This window comes from Phaethon aethereus (assembly GCF_964289735.1).
Source record: "Phaethon aethereus genome assembly, chromosome: 3".
Taxonomy (NCBI): domain Eukaryota; kingdom Metazoa; phylum Chordata; class Aves; order Phaethontiformes; family Phaethontidae; genus Phaethon; species Phaethon aethereus.
This window is the reverse complement of record NC_138576.1, coordinates 925,487-949,590: the sequence shown is the minus strand read 5'-3', so window position 1 is coordinate 949,590 and position 24,104 is coordinate 925,487. Positions and strand designations below refer to the sequence as shown.

Sequence of the window (24,104 nt, the reverse complement as noted above, 5' to 3'; positions counted from 1 at the left end):
CCCGAGAGACCCGCCCAGGCACGCCGGCCCCCTCAGACATCGCCCTCAGGGCGGCAGGCCCAGAGGCGCTCGCCTGTGCTCCGGGCCCCACGGCCGAGCCCCTGACAGCCCCCCAACCCCCGCGTCCCGCTCGGCGCGCCGGTACCTTGTACTTGCTGAAGCCAGCCAGCTGCTCGGCGGTCACGTACTCCATGGCGGCGCGGCGCGGCTCGGCCCGGCCCCGGCCACGGTCACCGGTCCCGGCCACCGGTCCCGGTCCCGGTCCCGGTCCCGGTCCCACCGCCCCACGCCCGCCCAGGCCCCCACCGGCCGCCGTAACCCGCCTCCCGCCGCCGCATCGGCCCACCCGGCGTGGCCGTGACGTCACGGCGCCCCGCCCGCCGCCCGGCCAGGCTAGGCGAGCGGCCGGCGGGGCGAGAGCGCCGCCTGCTGGGCGGGAGGACGCCGGGCTGTGAGGGGAGCGGCCGGCCGGCGCTGACGGGCGCCTTACTGCGGGCAGCTATCGGCTCTGACGAGTGACTTTTGGGGAGGAAATAAAGACCTGGGGAGGTCCCGCAGGGGTGGACCCCGCCGCAAGCGCAGAGGAGGGCGAGCCAGGCCTGCCTTGGGCATCTCTCCAATGCGGAGGTGATGAGGAGGCGAGGGAGGCCTGGGGAGACGCGGGGATCGCCTCCCGCCTCACAGCCGGCATCCCAGCAGCTCTCCCCGGGGGCTGCCGACCCCTCTTCTCCACGCCTGCGGGCGGGAGGAGGTATTTGGTTAAAAAGAAACCCGTCCTCAGGGGAAGTGGAAGGAGCAGGGGCTGCCGCTGGCGGCTCGGGCGCTGCGGGGGGACCGGTGGCAGCCGTGGGCTCTGAGGTTTACAGCTGGACTCGATGATCTTAAAGGTTTTTTCCAACAGAAATGGTTCTACGATTCTATGTGTCTTCCCTCGTGCACCCATCGCTGGTCAGTGGGGTATTCTGGCATGTTATGACCTTCCAGAAAATGGAAAGAGAAGTATGACCATTTTCAGGTTCCCTTCTCACAGGAACATCTGCCCCGTCCCAGCCCTGCTTATTCCAATCGTGCGTTTTGCTGCAGTTCTATTATTTTTTTTTTAAAGGAAAATGTAAGAGAAAGGTGTTCGAAAGCGGCCAGAACAGGGAGACCTTCCCGATGCAGCTTGGACTGGGATTATCCCACGCTCCATGCACACCGAGGCCAGGACCGGCGGGAGAACCCCAGGAGCACGCAGGGCCAGGCTGGGGTGAGAGTAACCTCTGGGCCCCATGGGGAGCCCATCCGTGTCCCACTGGCTCCAGGGACAGGTGGGACAAGGGCTATGTGTTTCCATGGGGAAGGGGGAATGGTGGGGGTACACACAGGGAGGAGGGACGGGAAAGATAGAGCAAGGAGGGGGAGAAGAAGATAAAGCAGAGGAGAAGAGAAAGTGAAAGCAAAGTTGGTACATTCAGCTCTCCCCATCTCCACTTCCAGTACCATCCCGGCCTCCTCCCAGCCTGTTGCCCCAGCCCCAGCCCCCTCACCTGCCTTCTCCAGCCCCAATCTTTCCCACCACATGCATCAGACAGACCCCCACCAGACAGTTCCTGGTCAGCTTTACATTCAATTCCCACCATCATCAGGTCTTTTGCCTTCCCTAACAACTTCTTTTCAGCAAGTCAGTGTCACTGAGAACCTTAGTTCCAAACCTTGCAGACCCAGAGAGCTACTGCATCCCTGTGTCAATTGAAGGCATGTTTGCATTCCTTCCCGCAGCAATGTCTGCAAGGCAGGACACGCCAGACGATCCCTCTGGGGGAGACGCGTGCCAGGGCGGACTGGCAGAGACACTGAAAGGCGCGGGCCTCCGTGTAGAGTGCTGGCTCCCTGTACCGGAGAAGGAGCTGGGAGTTACTGGCACACGGGCCTTGAGACATCTGAAAGATGAAGATTACCTATGGCTTCCAAGCAGCGCACAGTACACGTGGGAGAAAAAAGCCCTGAAAGGGTGCTTCAGGCACATGGCAAGGCCAGAGTGCCGGCACGGACCCTCCATCCGCCTGGTACCCCGGCCCGGACCCAAGGCCACCCTACTCGCCGGCTAGTCCAGCTTGACGTTTGCTGGCAAGTTCACACGTGCGCCCCGCGCGCACCCGGTTTGGGGATACAGACATTTGCTGCCTGCCCAGCAGCCAGCACCAGGCACGTGGGCTGTGACCCATGGTCCTGCTCCAGCTGCTGCTGCTCGGCCCTTCACTCACCTCATTGACACCAGTCCCTCCAGGCAGTTCGTTTTCAGGACACACACCATTCCCACCCCAGTGGCTGGAGTTGAAGGACCCCCACTTGCTCCAGTAGCTGCACTGGGATCCCACTCACTGCAATAGCTAACACGAGGGGCCAGGGGCATCCAACCCCTCAGTCTGACTCCAGTAGCTGGCCCCAAATCCATTCACACACACGCAGGTCTCACCAGTAAATCCACTTAGTCCTTGCCGCACACACTCATGCTGGTGAGGTTTGTTTCCCGTCATTTTCTCCGTATCTGTTTTGTCAGGTCTGTGTCTTGGCGTATTTTGGGTTTGGTTCCCCTTCTTTCCCTTAGCTTCCCAACTGGCCAGCTCCTTGATAGATAACCTCACTGGAACAAACCTTCTCACCCTTTTACTCATCAATTATTGTGACTGACCAGGCTTGGTTTATCATTTGTCCATCAGACAAATGACCAATCCTTATCATTTGTCGGTCAGATTTGTTTAACTGGCTGTTCTGGCTTATGGCTTCCTCCCCTTCTTATTATCCCTTTGAGACATTGAAGAAGGTCCTTGAACAGACACCTTGAAAGGAGCAGATGCTCTCCTTCCACACACCCTTACACAGACCATCGCCCAGTTGCCACCTGCCTGTCTTCACAGCACAAATGCTGAAGTCGCACACAACTGTGGCTCACCTGAAAATAAAGGGTACAGAGGCCAGGCCAGTCCAACTCGATTAGTTTATTAGCAAAGGCTACAATCACCACTTTGGCCAACACTCCAGGAAAGCTTGTTGGGTTTCCAGCAGGACTGCAGGAACTGCGCAACAAAAACTGCCAACCACCTCACTGGTGCAGTCCCAGCTGGTTACATGTTCTCCAGACCGTGGCTCCATTGCCACCAGCCTGCCTTGACAGCACAAACGCTAATGTCACACACTGCCGATGGCTGCTGAGGAAGCTGCAAAGATACAATTGATAAGGAAATGATAATCCTGAAAAGCAAAACGGCACAGCTTGCAGTCAGTGTTGAGCTGCTCTCAGATCCCGCAGCCCTTTCTTTAAGCGTGACAGGTACTTGCTGAAGGAAAACTTTTTTTGCCAGTGTCACTTTCTCATAGCAGCTGATAAAATTGGTACTTTCTAATGCTGCCTTTGTTCTTCATCTGGCACTTGGTCTTAATCTTGGCCATAGGACTGCTCGCTGCAATTTTTCTTTTTTGCGCTAAGACACAGCAGATGTAAATATTTATGGCAAGAAGGGAAAAGGATTCTGACTTTATCATGAAGCAAGGGAATTTCTGATCAATGGCAGGAGCAGCACACCTTATTTCACCCAACTTTGTGAGCAATTAGGTATCGTTTTCTTCATGTGGCTTGAGGTCATAGTCATTATAATAGTATTTTGTGGATAGATTCCTACTATGTTCTAAAATGCAAAGCAGTTGCGGTTTTTCCTTCATATCGATGTGGCCTAAAGCTTCTCCAGTTCTTCAAGTGCTTTCTGCTTTGTAATTTGCTGCCATGAAGCAGGGATTTCTCCTTTGCCATGAAATTTCCCATTGTACTGTTTTTCTAGCTCTGTCCTGAAATGAGACACAAACCATTTCCAGTATGCTTGCATGGATGGATCAGAAGGAATGTTCCAAGTGGAATAAGGAGGTCCTGCAGCCCGGTATCTCTTGTAGGGGATCCACATGTCTTCACCAATCCTGAATAAGCAGTCACTTGCAACACTACTAGAACAAATATCAATGACCAGATTGTCTGTTTTATGCCACCTGTATCCTTTCAAAACTTGGGGACGATGGAAGACAAGCTGATGATCTCCATCATGATTCGGCATGGTGTTTGTGCAAACAGCCCCACAAAAGGGACACTGCTCCCAGCACCCTGCAAACTGCTCAGCCAGGATTGTGTGAGGTTGCCTTTCAAATGAGCTCATATCAGCACTGGCAAACTCTTCCCTGAGATGGTCTTTCAGGGGAGCCAGTGCTTCTGCCATGGCATTATTCAGGAACTCTATATCTGTTATCTCCTGATGCTCAATTCCCTTCAGGTCCCTTCTGGGCAAGCTTAGCACCTCTCCAAGCGTGCTGCAAAATTCATCCAGCCAAAGAGAGATTTTGTCATCTCTGTCTTTTCTGTCTTTGACAATGTTGGTTGATGTGAAAACAGCTGACTGTATGCTTTCATAGTAGTAAGTAAGGGAGTCATCTAAAAATTTCTCCAGCCTCCTGTTCTTATCTAAACAGTACGTCTCAACACGTGTCTCAATGTAACTCTCTAAAAAGTCTTCTGGGCAATTAAGGTACTCCTTGAAATTCTTAAAATTTTCTTCTTGTGCCAGGTATCTCAGTATGCAAGCTTCCAGAGAGGATCTATTGCCATTGAAATCTGGGATTTTACCCTTCATGTCTCGAGCTATGGCAAGAGCTGTCCTCTCGTAGACTGCCTGGTGAAGAGCTGGGGCAATCTTGTCACACAGGAAAACAGCAAATGTTGTGATACAAGTGGCTCCTTGGCAGGAAATCTGGAAACATTTGAAGAAATCTTCTCTCTTGCTCTCCAGGTAGATGGCTGGATCATTTGCTTTTTTGAATGCCACATGCATGGCTTTAAACCTTTCTGCTGCCATTCTGCACAGATAAATAGATAAATCTATTCTGTAATCTTTATTAAAACTGTATTTTGCATTGCTAGGGATGGAGTTCATACCTTTCTGTACTTCATTTAGTATTTCATGGATAAAACTTCGACTGTAATCCCTTTTCTCCTTTTCCTTCTTATCAATGTTTGCCTTCACACACGCTATGATGTTATCTGTAATGCGGTGCATGTTGCTCACATCAGCATCATCAAAATTCGCAGTCCAGATGACCCAACGTTTTTTCTTAGCAACATGTTTCTCCAGGTCAACAGAAAATACTCTGTGTTTGGGAAATGTCCTGATTCGTTCATGTAAATTAGGCTCCTTAATGTGTTCTAGAAGGACATCTTCTATTTCCACATCAATATCAATCTGTTCTGGAGGGGGAGCAACAGAGGAGACTTCAGCAATCCAGATTGCCCAGAGAGAAATAAAATTGTCTCTCAGTTCTCTTTCACTTAGTTCCTGGCCTTTTAGAGACAGAGCCAACTCCCTACTCCTTTTCAGGAGCTCGTTTTCATATTCTGACTTCCTTTCATCCAGTTTACACTGGTTCTTCTTTAGTTCAATTAGATTCTCACACTTCTTTCTAGTTTCAAGAAGAAGAGATTCTTTTAGTTCTTTTAGCTTCAGTTCCGTGCTGCCTTTCCACTGGACCAGTATCTCACAGTCTCTGTCTTCACTGAAATACTTGTCCATGTCTTTCATGATGGCATCACTTGTCCCTTGCACTAGTTTTTCAAGGTATTCGGTGGTGATCTTCTGCAAGTCCCCGTTCCGAACTTTATTGTCCAATTTCATTTGCAAGTCTAGGATGTGACTCCTCAGCTGCCAGGTCCACTGACTAAATGCGGTTTCCAGTTTCTTGTACGCAGCAATCTCCACTGAATTCTTGAAGCTGAAAATGAAGTTTTCATTCAGCAAAGCATTCCAGAGGTCACTAATACGAACTTTCAAGCTTGAGAGCCTCAGAACGCTGCCCTGTGACTCCTTCTTGGCAGCTTGGAGAATTTTGCTCTTTAATTCCTGGACATTCTGGCTGTAGGTGGGATTGGGCGGTGCCATTGGGGGGTTTCCTTCCCACAGGTGAGCAAAGTAATGAATATGGGTGTTCACGTCAAAGCGGATGACGTCGCTGAAGCAGGAGACATCACAGAATTCCTGCTGGGCGGCTGTCACAGTCATTTCATCCAGCTTTTCCTGCAGACGTCTTTGTCCTTCCATGTTCTGTTCCTTGGCAGTTATTTCTCCCACATTTTGGTGTACAAACAGGCAGCTTGGGGAAAGATTTACTTGCTTCATCCTCAGAAAAGCCTGCACAGCGATCTGAAGGACATCTTGCATTTCTGAAGGATTTTCTCCAAAGATATTGATCAGAGTCATGTTGCCAATGCCAATGACAAAGGTAGCCAGCTCGTTGTCATGATTAAGGGATTGTTTATTGGCCATCTCTATAGCACGAAGTCCCTCTGTGTCAACAACTAGCATGTAATCAAAGTCCAAATCTTGTTGCAGCTTCTTGTCCATTTTAATTAGCTGCATAAACGCCCCCCGGGTGCATCTCCCTGCACTGACATTAAACTGAAGACCAAACATGGCATTCAGCAGGGTTGACTTCCCTGTGCTCTGGATGCCAAGCACTGAAAGAACAAACACTCGTTTGTCCCCTAACTTCTCAATTAATCTGTCAAAGATTGCTCCAACCCATCGTAATGGAACGTAAGAAGCATCACCATCCATCAGCTCGACGGGATACCCTGAAACCATCAGATCAGCTGCAATTTCAGGTAGTTTGACAAAACATTTGTCCTTTGAGTTCATTGATTCCAGAGCTTCATAAATCTGACCTACCTCTCTCAAAATATGCTCAAGGCCAATGGACGAATCATTGATTTCATTGGACAGGGCATCTAACTCACTCAGCAACAGAGGTTTCAGATTGTTTTTTTCATTGGTTTTCTTTATTGCCAGGATTTGAGACCATAACTGGTGATATTGTCTCTTCAGCTCGTCAAGGCGATCGGAGGACAGGTCATCCATAAAGACCTTCATCCACTGCAGGAAGTATTTCTTGGTATCTGCTGGCTGGGACTGCAGAAAGCCAAGAACAGATCTCATCAGCTGATTGAGGGGGAATGCTTTCTTTAGTTGCTTTCTTCTTATTGCCGACTTCTCTGATTCAATTTGGCTCCGATGATGCTCTATGCTCTTGTTCCTCTTTTCCTGCAAGCGAGTGAGTTCTTTGTCCTTTTTGCACCAGGTGTACCACAGTTTTCCTTGAAGAGGCAGTAGCTGAGATTTTATCTCAAACAACTTCTCTTTCTTCAGAAGCTTCACCAGTGCCTTTGCCTTTTCTTTGGCTGTCACGCATGCCTCTGTATCTTCATCAACTAAGAACCCATGCTTGCGAGCTTTGTCCTGGCAGGCATCAAGGCTGAAAAGTGTGTTAGACTCTTCCAGGAGATCCCTGATTGTTTTTGTCAATTCGCACATTAATTCTGCTTCGTTTCTGTTCTTGATACCTATTCTTATGTTTTGGCTAGATCGGCTGGCTGCAACATTCTCTTTTTCAGTGAAAAGACAAACCAAAGGCCTTTGCGACTGCCACAGGTCATGTAAAATTTTCATCCCTTTCTTGTCACTCTGATCAGACTCGGATATGAGCACCACATTCACAGCAGATATCTCCTGTAAAAACTGAAGCTGTTCTTCATGATCCCTTGCATCTCCATGTAGGTTACAGAAAGCAACACAGCAGTCAAAGCTGTCATCGTCACTACCCCGGGGGCAGTACCAGGAGATCTCCACAACACCTTTCATCAGCAAACAGTCTTTGGTGCTGCCTTTGCAATGTCGGTGGAAAAAAGTGTCATGCTTTTGTTTGCTCAGCAGAGCATTCAGGAGCTGAGACTTGGAAGAGGAGGGAGAACTGCCAATCCGTATGAAGGACACGATGGGTGTCTCTGCCTGATAAATTAGTTTGTTTTTGTAATTGTTAATTCTGGCCTGCTTTCCCGACTTCTCAGCCCCTTTCCAGCTCCTTTTGATTTGGCTGAGGGACCAGAGGGGGAACTCTATCTGTGAAGTGCACGGGTTTGGTACCAGGAGAGGTAGTGCAAACTGACAGAAAGCAAGCTTTGTGGAAATGTACTGTCTCATGAAATCATCAGCGCAATGAAAAATTGCCATCTGGAGGTCCATGGGGTGCACACAACTCTCACTGGTTGCAGGTTCAGGGGCTTCTTCCTCCAAATCAGTGAAAAAGTCATCAAAGGAATCTGAGGGTTCATGCTCTTGCTCTGTGATTTTTGGTACTGGTGTGAGTCCTGGGTTGCTCTCATTCTTGCAAGTCAGGTACCTCACTCGATAATCCACAGTTAATAGCTTTTGCAAGAAGTAAAATGGTAGTTCATTGTCGTTGCTGGGCTGGCTGTCATGTAAAGATGTCTTGTATATTATGTGGAAGTCTTCTGTTCCCATTTTTCTCGGATAGTGACTTTCTAGTCCAAGGCGCTTAAGTAAGTGGAGGAACTCTTGGTTTGCAATGGCTTGATTTGTTTTGGATTCGCTGCCATCTGATTTGGATTTGGACTGACTGGAAGGCTCTATCTTTTGAAAAGTGTCTTCCATGTCTTTGATTATATTGCGTTTCTTCAGATCGTCACATGTGTCATCCAAGTGCCCACTGATGAAGGAATGCAAGTCACTTTCCAGCATCTCCCAGTCTTTGAATGCACTGTGCTTTTTGAGGAGAGTTTTTATCTCTGTGGACCATAAGTTCTTCATTCGATCTTCCATGAAAACTAAACGCTCCTTCTTCTGCTCAGGGGACACCTCCTTATATTCAGATGTTATGGTTAGACCCGTGAGCAGCAGGAAGGCCTGGGCTCTGTAAACATCTTGCTCCTTCAGACTCAGATACTCCTTATGTCCCGTTTGCATTTCATTTATCATGAAGTTAATTTCTGGACATCCAAGGAGGTACTGAAAAGTGCTCCCTTCCACCTGGTATCCCGTGCTGCTCGTAATTAAGAGCACCAACAGTTCTATGTCTTTCTGTGCCCTTTCCTGGAGAAACTGGAGTAAAGAATAAACAGCTAGGCTTGCAGTCAAGGTGGCTTTTATCTTTGCCTCATGAATGGCAGATGCAGAGGTTTCTGGTGCATAGGTGACTTCCTGGATGTAGTCCTTCATTTGCAGCAGTGTCTTGGTGAGATCTTCAAACTCAGAAACATTGGGAGTTTTGGGAAGCATGTGCTCAGTATGGAAGATCCATTGCATAATGAAGGAAGACCTGGGGAAGTCCTTGACAGAATAGACATGAGGATCCAAGAGGCACCTCAACAGATACTTGATATAGGTGGTGTTTTCTGGAGGTGACTTCTTGCAAAACAGAACGGTATTCACCAGGAACTCCTGCAGTGCTTTGTCCGACAGGCATACATTGATCCAGACACTATGATTTTTTGTTTTTTCATTCAGGTTCTGTTTGAACTCTATCAGCGTGAGCAGTTTCCTTTCATCCACCGTCATCTCCCAGGCCTTCACACACTCTAGGAAAGCTTTGGCCTCTTCCACTGCACTGACCAGTTCCTCTCCAAACATGGTACCAACACTGTGATTTGTTAGTGCTTCATATGCAGCCCTGAGGCTGCTGCTCATTCGATAGATGGACTTAAAATCACTGCTGTGATTAAACAGGATTATATCCCACACTGGGATCAGCTGAAACCCTCGGTCGATAACACACCAGGTTGTGTTATTAGTTACAAGCCCCAGTTTCCACTGAGGAAGAGAATCTGTCTCTGATGGGCCCCCTGTGTTGGTCACGTAGAGCTGAACCGCTGTGTGGGCACTCCTTCCATCTCTTCCCTGAAAAGAAGCCTGTGAGCTGGATTTCGAAACATCCACGTCCACTCCCACGCTGACACTGAAGCCGCTGTAGCTGGCCCCCACGTAGCAGTTCAGTGCTTCAGATGCTTGTCGCTTCACCTCTTCCCGCTGCTCAGCTCTGAATCCTTCTGTAGATGCCTTCCACCAGAATATCCCCCCAAAGTGGAGGGGACCCTGGTTTACATGAGACCCAAACCTTCTGAAGAAGCTTGCACACCTGCTCTTCAGCATGTTGGGCCTGTCTGCTTTCTCAGTGATGCTCAAAAGATGCTCGATGTCTTGCAGCTCCCGCAGGGCTGCACCCGAGAGCTGAAGCTGATGCTTTTGGAAGTAACAGGAGGCCAGAGGGATGTACTGGTACTTGGTGGTGCAAATGTAGCTCCTCTCAGAGCAGGACTGGTGGGTATCCTCTGACTGCAAGGAGCTGCTGTAATCTACACCAGCTTCAACATTAAACCCCCAGAACCCGGCTTTGGCAGAAACACTGATGCTGAATCCCAGCTGCTCCATGGACTTGGTGAAAGTTGCTTCTGCTGCAGAGGAGGAGAACTCCTTCCTCTCAAGCAGAGACCCTTGCTCTGGACCGGCAAGCTTGAATCCGTCAGGAACCCTAATGAGTTGGTCTCGCTTTGCCAGCACATCTTCCAGGCTGCTGGTTCTGTAAATGCCCCGCAGGGCCAGTCCCCCTGATGCCCGCCTCAGGACCTCCATGTCAGAGATGTTCTCAGCCCTCCCCATTGACAACTCCTGCTGCTCCAGCTGCTTCTGGATGCTCTCCAGCACATCCGCCAATGACTTCTCTGGTGGTGCCCAGTACTCTTGGGGAACCTCCAAGGCTTGCCACAGAGCCTCCTCTTTCTGTCTTATAACATCCTTGCTGTGGCTGCGGCTGTTGTGCATTTCTTTCAGCTCCTTGAGGACTAGCTTGGCCGCTTCTTGTCTCTTCTTTGTCATCTCCAAGCGCTCCTTCTGCAGCTCCTCAAAAGATGCTTTGTTGTCTGTTAGCTCCAGGAGTTTCCGGAGTGCCTTTTTTTCCCAGGGGTACTGTACTTCGCACTCCAGCTTAAGGTAGTCTTCATATTGCAGATGTTTCAGGGCTTCTCTGGACTTGACTCCCAGTATCTCCAACAGTTTGGGGAGCCAGTATCCACCATCCAGTCCTTCTTTCTCACATGCTTCTGCCAGTAGTTTTTTAGCAAGTTGTGCCTTTTCATCATCCTCTAGTATGTCCTTCTGTGAACTCATGGCTGCGGAAGAGGAAAACAGAATTTCTTTAAGGTATGTTATAAGAGGCCATGGCCTCTTATAAAAGGGCTCTCCAGCAGCTGCAGGCCCAGGGATTCCTCCTACCTGGCTGCTGGAGCCCAGCCTGGGACACCCCAGGACCCCGGGGTGTCCCTGCTGCTTTCCTATTTGCAGGTTCAACCCTGAAGCTGCATGTGTATCCCAGAGACGACAACACGCACACACACTCTGGCTTGGTCACACCACCTGCCATAGACAAGGTGCTGCCTTCAACAGTGCCCACATATACCCAACAGGACTCATAAATGCATACGTACTGAGCTGGCAGATCTTTAAGGACACTTTCCACAGAGCACAAGAGTTCTTGATCCCCAGGTGTAAGAAATAGGGAAAGGAGGGCAGGAGACCAGCATGGCTGAGTGCAGACCTGCTGGGCAAACTAGAGGGCAAGAAGGAAATGCCCAGGCACGGGAAGCAGGGACAGGGATCCTGGGATGAGTACAGGGACGCTGCCTGGTTGTGTCAGGATGGGGTCAGGAGGGCCAAGGTGCGGCTGGAGCTGAGCTTGGCGAGGGAGGCAAAGAATAATCAGATGAGCTTCTACAGGTACGTCAGCCAGAAAAGGAAGGTCAGAGAAAGTGTCCCCCGCTGATGAGCGAGGCTGGCAGACTGGTAACAAGGGGTGAGGAGACAGCTGAGATATTCAGTGACTGCTTGGCCTCAGAGTTCCCTGGCAGTGTCTCTGCCCACACCTCTGGAGGGGCTAGCCTGCAAGGCGGGGAGTGGAGGAGCAAAGTCCTTCCCGCTGTAAGATAAGATCAGGTTCAAGACCACCTGAGGAACCTGAACATGCACAAGTCACAGAATCACAGAATCACAGAATCATTAAGGTTGGAAAACACCTCTAAGATCATGATGTCCAACCATCAACCCAACACCACCATGCCCACTAAACCATGTCCCGAAGTGCCACATCCACATGCTTTTTGAATACTTCCACCACCTCCCTGGGCCACCTGTTCCAGTGCTTGACCACTTTCTCCATAAGGAAATTTCTCCTGATATCCAACCTAAACCTCCCCTGGCACAACTCGAGGCCATTTCCTCTTGTCCTGTCACTGGTTACTTGGGAGAAGAGACCAATCCCCACCTCACCACAACCCCCTTTCAGGTAGTTGTGGAGAGCGATGAGGTCTCCTCTTCTCCTCTCCTCAGCCTCCTCTTCTCCAGACTAAACAACCCCAGTTCCCTCAGCCACTCCTCGTCAGACTTGTGCTCCAGACCCCTCACCAGCTTCGTTGCCCTTCTCTGGACACAGAATCACAGAATGACTAGGTTGGAAAGGACCTTCAAGATCATCAAGTCCAACCATTAATCCAGCGCCACCATGTCCCCTAAACCATGTCCTGAAGCGCCACATCCACGCGTTTTTTGAACACTTCCAGAGATGGCGACTCCACCACCTCCCTGGGCAGCCTGTTCCAATGCCTGACCACTCTCACGGTGAAGAAATTTTTCCTAATATCCAATCTAAACCTCCCCTATACACCTTTTTTTTTTTCATACTGCCATACAAACCTAGTACTTGTTTCAATTCAGTTGGATGTTGAAGAGGTTTATTCAGCACACAAAACCTTCCTGTGCATTCAGCTCTTGTCCCACCAAGGACACAGAGCTCTTACCAACACAGGTATTGATCCGAGGTGTTTGTGACTCGGCTCTTGGACCCTTTCAGAGACTTTAGTGTCAGCTTTTCCTTTAAAGTAGTGAAGATTTAGGCAATATGCTCAATGTATGTGGGGTCTGATTCATCTCACCTCACAGCAGATGCTCCTCTTGGTCAGATGCTTGACTTTCCAGAGGACACAGGTAGCCAAGGTCCCCAGCTCAGCTGAGACAGGACACCATCACACAGCAGGCCTGGTAGACAAGGTTGGGTTGTTAAGAAGATGGGGACCACCTCAACAATTCAGGAGGAAAAACACCGGCAACGAAAGGCCCAAAATCCTAAAGGAGAAGACCAGACGGTTAGGAGATGGCAACCCATCAACGCAAAGGATTCATTCCAGGGGGTGGTGCAGGCCATCCCCTCTCTACCAGTGATGATTGCCCAGCCAGCAAAGACTCATCAGGGCCTTTCTGTGGTGGTGACCAGAGTAGAGTTTCGCCTGGGACCTAAATCCACATACCCATTGTGTATGGTAGCCCAGGGACAGTTTGCAAAGTATGGTTCTCCTGCTTTCCGAGTCTCTTCTGCACACAGCAAAAGGCACCTCAGGACAGGGCTGAATGCCTGTACACCATAGCGGCATCACAGGGAGGAAGACCAAGCCTGGCCATGAAGTCCAAGCTCAATCTGACTGTGATTTAAAAAGGATCCCCCAGTATAGGGATCCTCCCCTGGACCCAAGTACCTGCTGCACTCTCAAATACTGGCCCTCCTGCCACGACCGTGCAGCCACCAGCAAGGGAGGGTGCAGGATTCACGCCTGCTTTCTCAAGGGGAGAAGATGTGGAAGGATGGAGAGCAGGCTGATCTGTGAGAGCAGAGCCTGGAGACCTGCGGAAAAGTCCCAGCTCGAGATACACATCTGGAGATAACATCTGTGCTCCCGCTCTGACACCCCTGCCTCCTTTAGGTTCAATAAGTCCTGCACTTGGGTTACAACAACCCCACGCAACGCTCCAGGCTTGGGGAGGAGCGGCTGGAGAGCTGCCCGGTGGAAAAGGACCTGGGGGTGCTGGTCAACAGCCAGCTGAATATGAGCCGACAGTGTGCCCAGGTGGCCAAGAAGGCCAACAGCGTCCTGGCCTGTATCAGCACTAGTGTGGCCAGCAGGAGCAGGGCAGGGATCGTGCCCCTGGACTCGGCACTGGTGAGGCCGCACCTCGAATCCTGTGTTCAGTGTTGGGCCCCTCACGCCAAGAAGGACGTTGAGGTGCTGGAGCATGTCCAGAGAAGGGCAACGGAGCTGGGGAGGGGTCTGGAGCACAAGTCTGATGAGGAGCGGCTGAGGGAACTGGGGGTGTTCAGTCTGGAGAAGAGGAGGCTGAGGGGAGCCCTCATCGCTCTCTACAACTGCCTGAAAGGGGGTTGTGGTGGGGTGGGGGTTGGTCTCTTCTCCCAAGTAACCAGCGACAGGATGAGAGGAAATGGCCTCGAGTTGTGCCAGGTGAGGTTTAGTTTGGATATTGCGAAAAATTTCTTTCCTGAGAGAGTGGCCAAGCACTGGCACAGGCTGCCCAGGGAGGTGGTGGAGTCACTGTCACTGGAAGTGTTGAAAAAACGTGTGGACGTGGCACTTCAGGACATGGTTTAGTGGGCATGGGGGTTTTGGGTTGATGGTTGGACTTGATGATCTTAAAGGTCTTTTCCAACCTTAATGATTCTGTGATTCTTTCTTACCCCCCCAGTTCAACCCTTGTAGCACACACAGGTCGCCAGAGCTTCCTGAAAGAGGCTGGAGAGCAAAGGCTGCTTCCTCCATCCCACGCTCCGAGCAGAGACAATTCACCTGCTGCCCTTGATGTCAGAAGGATGGAGTTAAAAAGAACCTTGCAGGTAAAAACTTTCAGGCTGACTAAGCATATAATGAACAGGTGTGAAACCAGGATAACAAAAATGGAAGGCCCCTAAGATTAAAGGACGGAATGACCTCAGAGGTTCATATAACCAGAAACAAGACACAGTAATTAAGAGCAATATCTGAAGACAGTAAAATTCTGTCAACCCTTGCAGATAATGCCTCGTTATAGCTTCTTTACATAAACCAGAGACAGATCAAAAATACAAGGTGTCCACTACATAACCTATGGTGATTTTAATACTAAAAAACACACCTCTAGGAGGAGATTTTAGATGCAAATATCAGTCCACCTTAGTATAATGAGCAAAACTGAAATTAGGACATGTGCAGATGAACTTTTGTGTAAGTGACCAATCAACTATTTCTTCTTTGTTGTCATTTTGTATAAAAGACCCTGTGTGCTCCTAAGAGGTGTGCTGGCCGGTTTTAAATGCCCAGCACCCCACTCTGCAAACTGGCAATAAAGACAAATATCTCGACTCAGTGTGTTGATGGGCGTTTTGCACATCGGGTGAAATAACCCTGATTTAGGGACAATACCCTAAAACCCCTTCTTTCCTTCCCTGGCATCTCTCAAGGGATGGGAAAATACATGAAATACGAGGCAGAAGATAAACAAGACCCCTGCTCCACGCTGAGCCCCAGCTCCCAGCCCCAGAGCTTACCGCAAGGTGAGGTCCTACCATCTCCCTCCGGCACTCGGCAGCTCCCAGGCTGGTGTAAACACAGCCTAAACCCTCTATATAGGCTCCGGTCTCTTAGGCGAGTGGCTGCTTCCTGTTGACAAGAGCAGCACGGATGGCTTCTGCATTCCTGGAAATCAGGCCATTGCCGGCAACAGTGTGAAAATGAAACCTGGCAGATGCTGCCTGCGCTGGAGCTGAGCCAGGCAGCTCAGAAAGCAGCAGCAGCCCCGGGCACTCACACAACGGGCTCCCAAATCGTGTCCTGGGCTCTGCACAGGGGTGCCCGGTGCACCCGGTCAGCGCTGGCAGGCTGCTGGCAAAGCTGCTGCCTGCAGTCGGGGCGAAAGGCAGCATGGGCAGTGCTTGGGGGTCTTGGCTGGAAACCTCCCCAACCTGCTCCTCTTACCCCCAAGTCACAGAATCACAGCAGGGTTTGGGTGGGAAGGGGCCATCAGAGGCCATCTAGTCCCACCCCTGCAGTGAGCAGGGACATCTTCACCCCGAGCAGGTTGCTCAGAGCCCCGTCCAGCCTGACCTCGGCTGTTTCCAGGGATGGGGCATCCACCACCTCTCTGGGCAACCTGGGCCAGGGCTTCACCACCCTCACTGGGAAAAATTTCTTCTTACATCCAGTCTGAATCTCCCCTCTTTTAGTTTAAAACCGTCACCCCTTGTCCTGTGGCTACAGGCCCTGCTGAACAGTCTGTCCCCATCTTTCTCCTCAGCCCCTCCAAGCCCTGGCAGCTGCACTAAGGTCTCCCCGGAGCCTTCTCTGCTCCAGGCTGAGCCCCCCCAGCTCTCCCAGCCTGTCCTCCCAGCAGAGCTGTTCCAGCCCTCGGAGCATCGCTGGGGCCTCCTCTGGCCCCGCTCCAGCAGGTCCGTGTCTCTCCTGTGCCGAGGGCTCCAGAGCTGGACGCAGCCCTGCAGGGGGGTCTCCCCAGAGCGGGGCAGAGGGGCAGAACCCCCTCCCTCGCCCTGCTGGCCACGCGGCTTTGGGGGCAGCCCAGGACACGGGTGGCTTCTGGGCTGCGAGCGCGCATTGCTGGCTCCTGTCCAGCTTTTCACCCACCGGGACCCCTAAGTCCTTCTCCATGGGGCTGCTCTCCATCCCTTCACCCCCAGCTTGTGTTGATACCGGGGGTGCCCCAACCCAGGTGCAGAACCCTGCACTTGGCCTTGTGGAACCTCATGAGGGTCACACAGACCCATTCCTCAAGCTTGTCCAGGTCCCTCTGGATGGCATCCCGTCCTTCAGGTGTGCCAACTGCACCACTCAGCTTGGTGTCACCTGCAAACTGGCTGAGGGTGCCCTCGATCCCACTGTCTGTGTCTTTGATGAAGTTACTAAGGAGTACTGGTCCCAGCATGGATCCCTGAGGGTCACCGCTCATCACCAATCTCCATCTGGACATTGAGCCATTGACCACTACCCTCTGGGTGTGACCATCCTACCAATTCCTCATCTGTCCAATAGTCCATCCATCAAATCCACCCCAAATCCTCATTCCCCCATCCTTGCATCACCAGTGCCCTCTCCTCAGAGCCCCCCTTGGCATCTGCCATTCCAAAAGCCTCACAGGATTTATTCATCCTCATGCTGACCAGCCCGTGTCCCCTTCACTCCCTGTGTTTTGTGCAGGTTTTGCAGTGCAGCCACTCGGGGCAACCTGGGGGGCTCAGCTCCCGCAGGGCGAGATCTCTGCAGTGGAGAGGGGTCCCTCTGCCCTTGTGGGAGTGTGGCTCTGGCCACTTGCCCCGGGGCAAGCTGCCTCTTGCTCCAGGCTTGGCTGAGCGTGGTTCAGGCCCTGGTGGCAGCGGGTGCTTTGCTGCATCCCTCCGGCTGCCCCTCGGGAGATGGTCCAGCCCCACAGGCGCTGGTCCCAGGGGCTGGGGGGTTCCTGCAGGGAGCTCTGCCAAATCGGCCCCTCTTGGCATCCTCCGGCCTTGGGAGGGGTTGGAAGATAAACTCTTGGCATAAGAGGAGAGAAATGAGGCTTTTTACTTGAAAGCACATGAGCCTGAGGAGCAGTTTCAGTTCCACGGGCTGCCTGATTTCTGAGAAGAGGAATGGCAGCCCCCGGGCCGGGTAAAAGCCAGGAGGAAAAATCAAAATTGCCCTTTGAACCCACTCAGCGTCCGTGCAAGGAGCTGCAGCCCGAGGGAGCGGAGGGCAAACCGCTGCTTCACCTGCCCCCGAGGCAATTAATAGGGAGCGGGGTCATCAACATGACGAGGGGGCTCTTGAAGCCTTTCTCCAAACGTGCACCGACCTTTCCCCCGGCCCCGCGGGGGGTCGGCCAGCTCCCTCCTCTGCGGCTGGAAGTGCGCAAGGGGAGCCCCAGGGACACCCCGAAGGGGAGGGGGCCGCGGGGCCGCAGCGAGGGGCGGGGGAGGGAGCAGAGAGCAGGTCCCGCAGGAGGGACGGAGACGCTCGGAGCCTCCTCCTGCCTCTGAGGGGAAGGGTATAGGGCAGCCAGACCTACAGCCCAGGTATAGGGGATGGAGCCGGCGAGGGAAGGGCCGCTCGTCGGCCACGCTCAAATCAGCAAGGTCCCTTCAACAAGCCAGGGACGTTGGAGACAACCTCCAAAACCATTAGCCACGGTCCCCGAGAGCCCGGGCAGGCCGGGAAGCGGATCGCGGCCCCCCGGCACAGCCTCCAGAGCCGGAGCCAGGCGAGGGAATCATCGGGCGATCGCTTTACCAGCCCCCGGGGGAGGGCGAGGGGAGAAAGCGCAGCCGGGGTGGCTCTGCCGAGCGCGGCTGGGAAGGGTGCTCACGCCGAGCGTCCGAGGGCGCAGCCGGCGGCGCGCAGCGGGGCGGTGCACGCCCCCCGTGCACGCGCAAGCGTGGGCACACGCGCGACCATGCGCGCACGCACGCAGACACGCATATGTATGCGCACGCGTGCACACGCATGCAAACGCACATACATGCACGCACACAGACGCACACACACGTGGATGCACCAAGGCACACGCGTGCGCATGCATGGGTGCACATGCATATGCACACACACGCATACGCACACATGAACGCAGGTGTGCAGAGACGCACATGCACATGCGTCTGCACATGCACACGCATACGCTGCATGCACTCAAACGCCCACGCACGCATATGCGCACACATGCACAAACACACATGCGCACACATGCACACCACGCATACGCACACAGGCATACACATACGTATGGGTATGCGCACTGGCACACACGTGCATATACACACAGGCACGTGCACAGAGGCACACAGGTGTATGTACACACGTGCACAGAGGCACACACACGTGCGTGTACACACACGCACACCCCCTCGAAGCCCTGGCTGGGCTCCGCTCCCGGGCGCTCTCGGGGGTGGGCGCTGCACCCCAGTCCTGCCTGGCACCCCGGGGCCGGCCCGGGTTTGGGGACCAGCACCACCAGAGCAGGAGCTTGTAGGGGCAGGTTGGAGCAGAGCTGAGCAGCGCTGGGGGCTGCAGCAGGGAGCGGGACCCCCGGCACCTGGGGACGGGAGATTTGGCTCGTGGGGCAACGCTGGAGGAAAGGTCGCTTGGGCTGACGATGACACAGCAGCTGCCGAGAGCGGCCGGCCGGAGAGGCGGCTCGGGAGGGTCCCGTCCCCAGCACTGGGAGAAGGGGGAAGGCTCCTGGGAGACAGGACAAGGGCCAGACGCTTCTCCCCAGTCTCCTCCGGGACTGCCCGGCCCCAAGGACGGTGCCTCCAACCCCGCGTTGTGCTCATCGCCTCCCCAGCCCCGGCCCGCACCGGGAGATGGAGCACTGCACTGTCCCGTGTCCCCGGCCACGCGTGACACGACACGGCACCCCGCAGCCATGCCCGTCCTGCCCCTGCCCCGGGCAGCAGGGAAGGGGCCAGGGGCGAAGCGACTGGTTTGAATGGAATCACGCAGGGAGCCGAGGCAAAGCACGTGGGTAAAACACAATCCCCCAGCCGCTCGGTCTTGATTTGATCTTTACGGCCGCTCCCGTGAGCTGCCCTGGGGGTGGGCAGAGCCGGGGGGTCGGGGGGATGGATGTCACCCAGCAGGCCACCGCGGCGGCTCCCCTCTGACCCCTCTGCCGAGCGGACGGCGCTCTGTGCTTTCACGTCACTAAAGCACCAGCCCTTGGCCCCAGGACCAGCACGGGCTATTGACCCTCTGCTTCCCAAAACACCGTCTCCATCCGGCATCCCAGAGGCTGAGATGGGGCTGCAGGCCAGGGCTCAGCCCTGAATCGCCCCCTCCAGCCCTCAGCACCCCGACGCTACCAAAATACGCCCACGACTGACACATAAACCGCCCGGATCCAGGACAACCGCTCCCTGCAGCGGGCTGGGGCCGGGCACGTCGGCCAGTGCTGGGAAGTCCACTGCCCCAACCACCGCAGGAGCAAGGGCTGGGCAGGACACAGGCGATGCCCGCGCTGCCAGGGGACACAGGGCACAGAATCATTAAGATTAGAAAAGACCTTTAAGATCATCAACCATCACCCCAACACCCCCACGCCCACTAAACCATGTCCCGAAGTGCCACGTCCACATGTTTTTTGAACACCTCCAGGGACGGTGACCCCACCACCTCCCTGGGCAGCCTGTGCCAGTGCTTGGCCACTCTCTCAGGAAAGAAATTTTTCCCAATACCCAAACTAAACCTCCCCTGGCACAACTTGAGGTCATTTCCACTCGTCCTATTGCTGGTTACTTGGGAGAAGAGACCAACCCCCACCTCACCACAACCCCCTTTCAGGCAGCTGTAGAGAGCGATGAGGGCTCCCCTCAGCCTCCTCTTCTCCAGACTGAACACCCCCAGTTCCCTCAGCCGCTCCTCATCAGACTTGTGCTCCAGACCCCTCCCCAGCTCCGTTGCCCTTCTCTGGACACGCTCCAGCACCTCAACATCCTTCTTGGTGTGAGGGACCCAACACTGAACACAGGATCCGAGGTGCGGCCTCACCAGTGCCGAGTCCAGGGGCACGGTCACTTCCTGCACGTCCCCCCCGCACAAACCGGCCTCGCAACAGCACTGGCTCACGGTTTGGGTGCTCAGCCGTGTTTTGGAGGCGGGAGAGGAGGCACACGGACATCCAGAGGCGAGGATGGAGGCTGTTGCTCATGTAATCCCTCATGTCACCACGAAGAAGCTCACAGCAAAAACGCGCTCAGTCACCAGCTTGGGGCGGGGAAGAGCCGGGATCTCCCGTCGTGGCCGGCCGGCAACAGGAACAAGAAACACCAAAACCTGGCTTGAGGCACCGAATGAAGCACCGCGCTCGAAGCAGGGCGACGGCGCTTATGCCCCGCTCCCCGCACATCAGCCACGCCAGGGTCCATGGCTGCCCCCACCCCAGGGTGCACCCCAAGGGCCTTTCCAGCCCTGTCCCTGCAGCCACGATGTCCCTTTCGCTGAGAAAAAGCGGGCACCGGGGTAAAGCACAGCGCGGCTCCAGCCCCTGGGGGTGACGCTGCGTCCCCAGCCCCCCGCCATGGTCACCTCTGCACCTCGGGGAGCTGATCCGGAGCTGCCTCAGGGAGATCCCAATGGCACCTCATAGGCATCACCCCCCCCGACCACAGCCCCACACCCAGGGGCCCCCCAAACCAGCTGCCCCCAGACCTGCTTGTGCACTACCCAGCACCTCCCAGACCCCCTCCCTGTTTAGGGGGTTCCCAGGATCTGGCTGCAGCCCCCAGACCCCTCGGATCACACAAGACTCAGGGTGCCACAGGGGGGTATAGCAGGGGCAGGGAGCACTCGCCCCCCCTTCCTCCGTGGGGAACAGGGTCCTGGGGACAGGTCCTGCCCCCACAGCCCACAGCTGCCCGGGCAGGCTCCCCGGTGCCGGCAGCACCGGCGGGCACTGGCCACCTTCCCACCGCCCCAGAAGTTCAGGGCCGGGAAAATAGCAGAGGAGAGGAGTCTGCAGCCCCCCCCGCTGCTGGGCAGGGGCCTGGGCTTTCAGCCCTGACTGAAATTTGGGAGCGGGGACCCCTCCGTCATGACCGGGACGGTGTTTATTGAGGCCGGCTCTGCTCTGCGCTCTGCTCCTGCCAGCCCCGGGCACCGCGGCGACAGACTCGCCCCGCGCAGCAATTCGGGACCTCGCTCCCCCGTGCCGGCCCCTCTGCCCCATGGACGGGCAGACAGACAGATGGACACTGCTGTGCCCCGTCGCTGGAGGGTCATTCCTGGGGCTGGGCTGCCCCACAGTTGCAGCAGGATCCCGGGGGCCTTGTGGGGCCAGTAAGGCTCCCCCCAGCTTGCCAGAGGCGGTGGGACCCCACAGGAGACCGTGGGCCAGCCAAATGGGATGGCGTGAGGGGCAGCCACCCTCAACTTGTGCCACCCGGGGCCCGGCGGCCACCTCCCTCTGCCTTGCCTGCCGGCACCGGCCAGGTTTGGGCTTCTTTGGCGGGGACATGGTGACGCCGAGGCTCCCTCCGGCACCGCTCCTGCCTCAGGCGCTCAATTCCAGCTGCTGCTTCGTCCTCCCGTGGCGTCAGCTCTCCGTCTGGGGGCTCCGGGACACCCGCAGGGACATCGTCTTCACTCTGGGGAGAGAGGTAACGGTGAGCACCTGGGGGCCAGCCCACGCACCCCCCGGCACGGTCACAGCCGGTGCCCACCCGTGGCCCCGGCGTGGGGGATGCTCACCCCCAACGATGCTCAGCAGCTCCTCGAGCTCCTGCTGCAGCCGCAGCCGCAGCAGCTCCCGCAGCAGCTCCCGGCGTCGGCTCCGTGGGGTCACCCCCATGCGCCGCAGGGTCCCCTCCGTCAGCCGCAGCAGGGCCCGGCCCGAGACGGCGTGCTCGCACGCCAGCTCCGCCAGCCCCCCGGCCCCGCGCCGCGCGGCCAGCCAGGCGCCCACCTCCGCCACCGTCCACTGCCCCGCCGGGCGCTGCTCCCACCGGGCGCCCTGCGACACCTGCGCCCGGAGGAAAGGGGTGAGCTGGGACGGCCCCTCGTCCCCCAGCCCCACGGCAGCTACAGGCTCAAGCTGGCTCCTCCACGTCCCCGTCCCCCCTCCCGAGCCTGAACGTGGCTCTCTGTCCCACCCCTGCACAGATGCTGCTGGCTCCACCCGTGTCCCCATCCTCTACCTGTGGGGGTCCCCCAGCCCTGGTTATCTGTGGGGTGTCTCCAGCTCCCGAGCCCCTGCCCACGCTCACCTCGGCCCTTGGGCAACCCTCCGGCGGTGCCTCGGCCCCATCCTGCACCCGGGCGTCCATGCTCAGGCTCCCTGCAAACGGGGCTTCATCAGCCAGGGGTCCTGCGGCTTGCCCCCGGACCACCCGCCGTGTCCTGTCACCCAAATAACCTCCCAGCCCCCCGCCGCAGCAAAGCACCCCATCCCACCATCCTTGCCCGCCGCCGCCTCCCCAGGGGGATGCGGGTGGGGGTGGCCGTCCTCCCCGCTGCCGCCCAGTCTGCGCCCCCCGGCCCCACAGCAGAAGGGGGCTGCTCACTGGGGCATGAGGCCGGGGGCCGCAGCGAGGCGTACGGAGCCCGGCACACCCGGGAAGTGAGATCAGCCCCAGCTTGCCCGTGCCAGCCGCCTCCGTGAGCCCCGGGGGGACACCGGCACGGCTCCCCCAGCCCGGCCGGGACCCCTGACCCCCTCCTCCCCACACCTCTGCCCCAGGTCGGTGCCAAACGCCGAGAGAGGAAAAGAATCACAGAATCGTTTAGGTTGGAAAAGACGTTTAAGATCGAGTCCAACCGTAAACCTTTGGCCCGGCCCTGCCGCCGCGGGCACAGCCCCGTGCGCGCCCCGACAGCCCGGCTTCCCCGGCAACGAGCACTGCCAGGCTGCGAGGGACTCCCCGCCGCTTCGGGGAGCGGGTCAGGGCCAGGCCGGGTCAGAGGAGAGCAGCGCCGGGCTCCGTCCGTGCCGACAGCTGGTGGAGGAGCTCTGCAAAGGCTCCTCCATCTCCCCTCCCGGTTCGCTGCAGCCAACCCACCACCCCATTTGCCCCAAGCACCTTCCCCGCACTGAGCGGCACGGGACTCACCGCAGCAGCTTCGCCTACGACAGCGAGGGTCCCGGCAGGCGGCGGGGACGCGGCCGAGGCACCGGCAGAGCAGGCGGGAGGAGCGGGGTGAGCCTCGAGGATGAGTCACATCCCCACGGGCTGCGGCCCTGCCCCACCGAGCGTGTAGGGACCCGGCCGTCCCCTGCACTGCTCTGCCCCCCGAGACCCTGGAGGGGGATGAAATCCCCCAGATAACTGTGGAAATGATCCACCATGGAACAGGCGGGCCAGAGAGGTCCAAGAGGGCCTCGGGGCTGCAAGGGCTGCCCCAGGACACCGGCAACACGTTTGCACCAGAGCTGTGGAAATATTTCACACCCTATTAGCTCACCTCCCGGACAGAGCACAGCTTCTTCCCAGCCCCAAACACGCCAGTACCGAGCAGCATACGTGCTCCAGCTCCCTGTGGTCCCGGCAGCACGCCCCATCCACAGCTTTGCGCCCAGCACAGCCACAATGGCCCCCCGGGCTGATGGCAGGGCGGTCGGGGTGCTCGTGCCCCCACCCATCCATCCATCACTGCAGAAAGGTCCCTGCCCACACAGGCACGGATGAGGCGTAGCCTCTCCAACAAAGCAAGCAGCTACAGATTTTTGTTGTGAAAGATCATTTTAACTCGCCACATCCTGCAAAGCAGGATCACACAAAGTCACCACGCCGACACGGCCATGGGAACAACGGGAACCCCAGCGGCACCACTTAAGTTTGCTGAGCTCTCCAGGATTCCCACCTGCCGGGAAGCAGGACACTGAGCGCGTTCCCACACGTGT

The 24,104-nt window shown here is 55.6% G+C and overlaps 2 protein-coding genes across 2 annotated transcripts in view; both read right to left on the bottom strand.

The window, feature by feature from the left end:
* SELENOI (selenoprotein I) overlaps positions 1-193 on the bottom strand; it is a gene marked incomplete at both ends in the record, with an annotated part of 30,331 nt that extends 30,138 nt beyond the window's left edge. Inside the window, one exon of the mRNA XM_081997433.1 lies at positions 146-193. Within this exon, the coding sequence (XP_081853559.1) occupies positions 146-193 (48 nt within the window). The remainder of the gene's footprint in view (positions 1-145) is intronic.
* Positions 194-3,713: 3,520 nt separating this feature from the next.
* On the bottom strand, positions 3,714-11,027 carry LOC309404256 (interferon-induced very large GTPase 1-like; the record flags this gene model as incomplete). Its single annotated transcript, XM_081998645.1, has 1 exon — positions 3,714-11,027. The coding sequence occupies one exon, from the start codon at positions 11,025-11,027 to the stop codon at positions 3,714-3,716; it is 7,314 nt and encodes a 2,437-aa protein (XP_081854771.1).
* Between the last annotated feature and the right edge of the window lie 13,077 nt (positions 11,028-24,104).